The 8,836-nt window shown below is 39.8% G+C and overlaps 1 protein-coding gene across 1 annotated transcript in view; it reads right to left on the bottom strand.

Moving 5' to 3' along the window:
* Window positions 1-4,042: 4,042 nt before the first annotated feature.
* LOC102873568 (trichohyalin-like) overlaps window positions 4,043-8,836 on the bottom strand; it is a 189,232-nt gene continuing 184,438 nt past the window's right edge. Inside the window, exon 14 of the mRNA XM_006897071.1 lies at window positions 4,043-4,334. Within this exon, the coding sequence (XP_006897133.1) occupies window positions 4,043-4,334 (292 nt within the window). The remainder of the gene's footprint in view (window positions 4,335-8,836) is intronic.

Below are 8,836 nucleotides of genomic sequence, written 5' to 3' on the forward strand. Positions count from 1 at the left end.
TGTGTCAGAGGCGGTGCAGTTGGCGCAGGGTTGAGCAGGGTTTAGAGCTGTTGTGCATAGGGTCGCTATGAGTCGGAAATGACTCGATGGCACATAACAACAACAACATGGGCAGAACATTGAATGATCTAGGGTGCATCAAAAGAATATGGAAGAAATACATGGAATCACTGTACCAAAAAGAATTGGCTGCCACAGAAGAATTTTCTGAAACAACTTATATTCAAAAGGCAATGGTGATGAAGGAGGAAACTCAAGTTCTGAGGAATTGGCAAAAAATAAGGCTCCAAGAATTGATGAAATACCAATTAATATATTTCAACAAAGAGATGCTGCCCTGGACGTGTTCACCAAGTTAAGCAAAGAAATCTAGAAGATAGTTATCTGGCCAGCTGACTGGAAGATATCCATATTTATTCCCATTCCCAAAGTGTGATCTGACAGAAAATGTGGAAATTATTTATCACATGAAAGAAATCGTGCTGAAGATTATCCCAAAATGACTGGAACAGTACATCAACAAAGAACTACCAGAAATACTGGCTGGATTTAAAAGAGGTGTGGCACTAGGGACATCATTGCCAATGTCAAGTGTCTCTTGTCTGAAAGCAGAGAATAACAGGAGAATATCAATCTGTGTTTCATTGACTATGCAAAGGCATTTGACTATTGACTATGTGGATCACAACATAGTATGGCTAACCTTGAGAAGACTGGGAATCCCAGAACATCTGATTGTGCTCATCAAAACCTATACTTGAAACAGGAGGAAGTAGTCAGAACTGAGCAAGGAAACACTGTATGGTTCAAAATCAGGAAGGGAGAATGCCAGGGCTGCATTCTATCTCCATACCTTTTTCAATCTGTATGCGGAAAAGAAACTTTTGGAGGCTGGTCTTTATGAAGAGGAATGTAGCATAGGATTGGAAGAAGACTCATGAATAACTTGTGTTATGCAGATGGAAAAACCTTGTTTGTTGACACTGAGGAGGATCTGAAGCATCTGCTACAGAAGGTTAAGGTCTGCAGTCTTCCATATGCAATGAAACTCAACATCATGAAAACAAAACTTCTTACCATAATGCCAATTGGCACCACCATGATAGATGGAGAAGAGATTGAAATTGTTAACAATTTCAGCTTGCTCAGGTCCACAATCAATACTATTGAAACTAGCAGCAGTCAGGAAATAAAAAGATGAATTTATTAGGAAAGTCAGCTGTCAGGCATCTCTCCAGAGTGCTGAATGCAAAGATTTCAGTCTAGAAACTAAGGTGAGCCTGATCCAGGCTATTGTCTTCTCAATTACTTGCTATGTATCAGAGAGCTGGACTATGCAAAAAATAACAGAAGAACTGATGCATTTGAATTGTGGTGTTGGAGAAGAGTATTGAACAGACCATGGACTGTCAAGGAACCTCAGAGGTCTGTCCTGGAGAAGGCGAAACCAAGTTGCTCTCTGGAGGCAAGGGTTTTGAAGCTTCATCTCACATACTTGGGCATGTTGCCAAGAAAGACCAGTCCCTCGAGAAGGGTAGCATGCTTGGAAGAGAGGAGGGACAACCCAGAAGAGGAAGTCCCTGGATGACATGGATTTACACAGTGATTGGGGTACTGGGGGCAAGTATGTCAGAGACAGTGAGATTGGCCTGTTGTACATAAGGTTGATGTTAGTTGCAGGTAACTCAATGGCACATTATAGTTGTAGTAATTATAAAAATCCACTAGTTTCTCCTAGGTAGAAAGATGGGCAAACTCTTCTCATGAGATTAAAACTGGCTCTGAAAACCCACTGGAGGGTCAGCTACGGATTGGTTCTGTCTTAATGGTAAACAACAATAAGAATGATAATAAACCATTTGTAATAATAAATATGAGTCCACAAAGAAGCTATTGTTGTTGTTAGGTGCTATCAAGTTGACTTGGACACAAACAGTATGTTATCTTCATAATCTCACTGTGCTTAAATCTGTTATTGCAGTCACTGTGTCAATCATCATTAACAATGTCAGAGTCTTCTTCTTTCCTAATTCTCTATTTTCCAAGAATTTTGCCTTTTTCCAAGGACTAGCCCCTCAAGTTAAGATAACCAAAGTACAAGACAAAGTCTCACTACCTTTGTGTCTAAGGAGCACCTGGATATACTTCTGGGCAACATTCATGTAAACTTTGATTTTATCATTGGATTTTACAATATTGCCTTACTTCTTGGGAATTAATCATCATCTTCTAAATCAGGAGGTTGAACTTGGTAGTTTAGGGAAGGGTAGTCAGACAGAATACTTTAGGGATCATAAGGTAATAGTATAGACAAATGGATAACCTTGTAGATAACAAGCTGGAAGGGCCTTCAGACTAGTAAATTCATTCCACATAAGTAAAGTTCTTTTCATGTGTACTATCAGTCTGGTTTTGGGGGGGGTGGTTTGTTTGTGAGTTTTTTTAATTATACTAGTTTATTTGCAAAATTTTAATGAATTGTTTTTCACACCAGCTCCTTCCTACTTCTCTATGTCCCCCCATCAAGTTGTGCAACCCCATGATTCATTACACACACACACACACACACACACACACACACACACACATATCCTCACGCTTCTGCTTCCATTCTCCCCCCCTTTGGATTCTCATGCTTAGTCTACAATAATAGTTTTATACAGTATTTGTCCTTATGGGTCCAGTCCCTCACAAGTTAGGTAATAATTTACAAAATTATTGCTTCTGCATGCTGCATAGTATTCCATTGTGTGAATGTACCAAAATTTCTCAATCCATTCAATTGTGGTTGACATATGGGCTGTTTCCATGTTCTTGCAATGGTAAAGAATGCTGCTATGAACAATGGGGTACAAGTCTCTGTTTGAGCCTCAGTTCTCATGTTCTCAGGGTATATTCCAAGCAGTGAAATAGCTGGGTCATATGGAATTTTTATGTTCAGCTTTTTTGAGGAAGGCTAAACTGCCTTCCAGGGTAGTTGTACCATTGTATAATCCCACCAACTATGTGTAAGAGTTTCTATCTCACCACATCCTCTCCAACATTTATTACTTGCTGTCCTGTTAAACCTTACCACTGCTACTGGAGTGAGATGGTATCTCATTGCGGTTGTGATTTGCATCTCCCTTATAGGGTAGATCCTGGCAGGGGGGAAAAAAGGGTAGTTGTCTTTTATATTACTCTAGTGAGTTTAAAACTGACTTTGTCACACTCTTTGTTCAGTCTAAATTAAAAGACTACTGACTGATGAACTTTTGTATGCTTTAATAGATAAACAGTTCTGTCATAGTCTGTAGGAAATTGTGCTGCTAACACAAAGTTAGTGGCCTCTCTAGTGGTTGACATCCAGCAGTAGTAGCTCCATGGGAGAAAAATAGGCAATCACTTCGCATGTGATTTACAGCCTCCCAAAAGTTGGAAGGTCACCTAGGAGTTGGTTCCAACTCAAAAGCAATGAGTTTTGAATTTTTAAACTGGTTTCATAAAGTCACAGCTCCTATCCCATTTCTAATAGAACATCCACTGCTCTATGTTCAAAATCCATTTTAAAACCTCTTTAAAAACATTTATTCTATAATGCTGAAATTTAACTTCCAAAGGGCTAGCAGGACCAGGGTTAAGCAAATACAGCTGGACTGAGAATCCAAGCTCTGCAATTAACAATCTGTGAGACATTGGAAAAGCTCCCTATTTGTACGGAGACTCCTTATGATAACTTTAACACCTTCCTCCCATAATTGATGCTGTCATCAAAAAAAGGAGGATGTGTATCCTTTATGCTCTAACCTGACCCATTACAACTGATTATAAGCCATTAATGCTAAAGAGATCCCTTTTATTCTTCACATTGCAAAGAGAAGTGTGAGGGAAAAATCTCATTTTCTCAAGATCTGAAGTTGGTGGGAATATAATGTGATTGTCATCCTCTGAGAAGCAAAGTTCAGTGCTCTGCAAAGCACACACAGAGAGCCACCCACGCACATCCTGCCACTGTTATTTAGGAAGCCGTTTTAATTCCACCAAATAAAAGAGAAAACTGAAGCTAAGCAGCTGTACCTGATTCCTGATTTGATATGTGGACAAAGCGCTTGCCCTCTCTGGGCGCCAGGCTCTCCATCTGTGCAAGACCAGTGTAAAACTGAGCGACCTCTGAGTGTCCTTTGTGCTCAGATATTGCATCAGTACAGCTAGATGGAAGCTCAGCATTGGCTGCCCTGCACCCGGGCTGGCCTGGCGCCAGCTTGCCTCCCTCCTCCCACGGGAAGGGCTTCCCTCCTCGCCGCCCGCTGCGCAGCGCAGAGCCAGCGGGCGGGAGCGGGGGCGACACTCCTGCGCTGCTCCCCAGAGACAAGGCTGGCTAGCCTTCCAACCATCAATAAGGCAGTCTTTTGTCAGCAATAAATTCCCTCCAAAATTAATGAAACAGCCCTTTTAAATTCTCCTGTCATTGCCTCCTACAGCAGGAGCTGGGCTAGGCCTCTTGCATTCTAAATATAAAAGCCACATAAATTGTCTGGAGGAGATATCTAGCTTGCTGGGTCACAATCTAATCTCCTCAACCGCCTACAGAAACAAGGAAAAGGATAGAAACCAGAGATCAATGTTTGATCTCTATTGGAGAAAGTACTCGCTCTGTCATGCACACAGGAGCCCACACACCAGCCAGCACTTGGTGGGCATCCATCTCCTAGGTCACTTCTCTCTGCAGTTTTCTGCAATGTCACCTCCATGATACCAGAAAGGATTATTAAGATAGAGAGATCTCTTGATATTAAGACGCATCTACTATTTTTTATAGGTGAACAAAACAGAGTGCTGCAGTCTACAACCAGGTGTACCAATATATTTAATCATGTTTCTCAAACTTTAATGCATATATATCATTTTAATGGTCTTACCACCCAGATGGAGGGTTGCTGTGAGGCAGAATTGACTGGCAGCTTTCAGTTTGGTTCTGGTTGGGTTAGAGAGTACCTAAAATTATGTGCTTTTATAAAGCTCAGAAGTGATGCTGTTACTGCTACACATCTGACAGCAAAAGCCTGGAAGAGTATAAGCTCCTTTGAAGGAGGACTGGAAGCCATTGAGCTGTCAATCCAAAGGCAGACAGTTAGGTACAACTTGTCCACTGTATGTTTTTAACCCAGCCACTTACTGTATAAAACACTTAGAACAATATCTGTGAGTGGTGGTTGATAATAGTGACATATTGATGGTCCTGCTCTTTGTAGAGGAACTGGACACTCAACATATCTGTTGGCATTTGCTTTAACTTAATCAAGTAAATGACTGGCACCAGCAGAACATTCTCTTAGTAAAGAATGAGGAGATTTTTACCTAGAAATACTTTTCAAAATCATGAAATGTATGTCACGTGAAACAGCACATCAACAGAGAACTGCCTGAAGTGCAGGCTGGGTTTAGAAGAGGCCATGGTACTAGGGATATTATATCTAATGTCAGATGGATCTTGGCTGAAAACAGAGAGTACCAGAGGAATGTCTATCTGAGTTTTATTGACCATGAAAAGGCATTTGACTGTGTGGATCACAACAAACTGTGGCTGACTCTGAGAAGAATGGGAACCCCAGAACACTTGATTGTGCTTATGTAAAACCTATAATTGGACCAGGACGCAGTCATCAGAACAGAGCAAGGAAACAATACATGGTTCAAAATTGGGAAGAGTATGTGGCAAGGATGTGTTCTCTCTCCATATCTTTTCAATTTATATGCTGAACAGGTTATTTGGGAGGCTGGGCTCTATGAGTAGAAGTGTGGCATCAGGATTGGAGGTAGACTCATCAACAATCTGCATTATGCAGATGACACATCTTGCTTGCTGAAACGAGGAAGACTTGAAGCACTTGCTGCAGAAAGTCAAGGATTGCAGCCTTCAGTATGGATTGAGGCTCAATATCAAGAAAACAAAGATTCTCACCACTGGGCTGATTGGTAGTATCATGATACATGGTGAAGAGATTGAGATTGTTAACAACTTCAGCTTACTTGGCTCTACAATCAACACTCTTGGGACCAGCAGCCAGGAAATTAAAAGAGGAATCGCATTGGGAAAGTCTGCTCTTAGAGACCTCTCCAAAGTACTGAAGAGCAAAGATGTCAGTCTGGAGACAAAGGTGTGCCTGATACAGTCCAAGGTCTTTGCAATTACTTGCTTTGCATAAGAGAGCTACACAATGACTAGGGATGAGAGAAGGAGAATTGATGCCTTTGAGCTGTGGTGCTGGAGAAGAGTATTGAATATACCATGAACTGCAAGGAGAACAAACAAGTTTGTCCTATAGAGGGTGAAGCCAGGCTGCTCCTAGGAAACAAAGATTCTGAAGCTTCATCTGACATACTTTGGCAAAGTGGAATCAGTCCTTGGAGAAGGACGTCATGCTTGGGAGGGTGGAGTGACAGTGCAAGAGAGGAAGACCCTCCATGAGATGGATTGATTCAGTGACTGGGGTGATGGAGTTAGGTGTGTCAGAGACACTAAGATTGGCACAGGATAGAGCAGGGTTTAGGACTATTGTACATAGGATCACTATGAGTTGCAGGCAACTCAGCGGCACATAACAACAAAAACAAGTCACATGAAAAGGCATCCTCTGATTGATAGAAGCAAATAACTAACTGTACTTGTTGAAACCGACCAGAGACTCTAAAAATGCCAAACCATGTAGGCACAGAAAAATGGATTTTAATTCCAGTTCAGCCACATAACATAAACTTGAGCCAATAATTCAATTGAAATTAGTACTGATATATCAACAAATGAATAAAATAGAAAGAACTGTTCTGTGTTCATAGATTGGAAGACTCAGATATATTATGACATCAATTATTACTACATTGCTTATAAATGAAACATAATCCAAATTTAAAAAGAATTCCTTGTGCAAGTATTGGCAATCTGATTATAAAATACATAGGAAAGTGTTAAGGACAGAAAAGAACTAAGTTAAGAACTAAAAAAAAAAAAAAGTTAGAACTCAGCACATCAGGCCTTACTATGAAGTTATATAAACCAAGACAACAACACAGTCCTGGCAAAAAAATAGGCACAGAGACTAATGGAGCATATTACCAAATATGGAAATAAACCTACATAAATACAGTCAACTGATCTTTTAAAAATGCTATAAAGGCAATTAAATTAAAGAGAGTAGTTTGTTTTTTTTTTAGTAATTGGTGTTAGAACAATTAGATATCTAAGTCTTAGAAAATTAAACTAAATAAATGAAAATAAAACTAAGTCTAGAGCTTATAAATTGAAGAAAAATTAATCTATTGTGACCCATAGAAAAAATATAAAATATAACATTTTAGAAACTGTAGAAGAAACGTGAAAAAAATCTATGTAATCTCGGCCTCAATAGTGTGTTTTAAAGTACATTACCAAAAGTATGACCATGAAATGCAAAACTGACCATTCAATGTTATTAAAATTGAAGGCTTCTTTTTGTTTAATGACAATATCAAGAATATCTGAATATAGGCTTCATATTAAGAAAAACTATTTGCAAAATACATGTCTGATAAAGGACTTTGATCTAAAATAAACAAAATCCCTAATAACAATAAAAACAAGTGAGTTAAAAATGTGCAAAATCTCTCAGTAGCACCTCAACTGGAAAAATGTGTAGATAAAAGTAAATACACGAAAAAGAACTGAATTGGCAGCCAAAAGGATTTGCTAACACAGAAGACTTTCATGAAACATCATATGTTCAAGAGGCAAAGGTGATGAAGAAGAAATTCAAGCTGCTCTGAAGGAACTGGCAGAAAACAAGGCCCCAGGAATTGACGGAATACTGGATGACATATTTCAACACACTAATGTAGCTCTGGACCCGCTCACTAGGTTGTGCCAAGAAATCTGAAAGACAGGCAATTGGCTAACTGGCAGGAAAGGTCCATATTTATTCCCATTTCACAAAAATTTGATTTGACAGAATGCAGGAATTATCAAACTCACAGTTTATCTACAGAAACCTACTGGAGATACAAGCTGTATTTAGAAGAAGCCATGGCACTAGGGACATAATCGCCAATGTCCAATAGATCTTAGCTGAAAGCAAAGAGTACAAGAGGAAAGTCTATCTGTGATTCATTGACTATGCAAAGGCATTTGACTGTGTGGCTTCCAACAAATTCTGGTTAACCTTAAGAAAAAATGTGAATCACAAGACACTTAAGTGTGCTCATGTGAAACTTATATCTGGAGCAGAAAGCAGTCATCAGAACAGAGCAAGGAAGCACTGCATTACTCAAAATCAAGAAAGGTTCACGTTCAGGGATACATCCTATCCCCATAAATTTTCAATCGGTATGCGGAATAGATCATTTAGGAGGCTGGGCTTTATGAGGAGGAATGTGGCATCAGGACTGGAGGAATACTAATCAACAACTTGAGTTATGCAGATGATACAACCTTACTTGCTGAAACTGAGGAGGGCCTGAAGCATTTGCTTCATAAGGTCAAGGCCCATAGTCTTCAATATAGATTGAAGCACAACATCAAGAAAACAAAGATTCTCAGCACAGGGCCAACTGGCACCACCATGATAGATGAAAAAGAAATTGAGATTGTTAAAAATTTCAGCTTGCCCAGGTCCACAATCCACACTCTTGGTTTCAGTAGTCAGGAAATGAACAGACAAATTGCATTAGAAAATCTGCTGTCAGGGACCTTCCAGAGTGATAAAGAACAATGTCAGGCCATGGTTTTTGCAATTACTTTTATGCATCAGAGCACTTGACAATGACCAAAGATGACAGGGGCGGGAAAGATGCCTAGAGAAAAGTACTGAGCATACCATGGACTGAC

The sequence above is a fragment of the Elephantulus edwardii genome, unplaced genomic scaffold (genome assembly GCF_000299155.1).
Source record: "Elephantulus edwardii isolate Elephantulus edwardi_28Jun2011 unplaced genomic scaffold, EleEdw1.0 scaffold00199, whole genome shotgun sequence".
Taxonomy (NCBI): domain Eukaryota; kingdom Metazoa; phylum Chordata; class Mammalia; order Macroscelidea; family Macroscelididae; genus Elephantulus; species Elephantulus edwardii.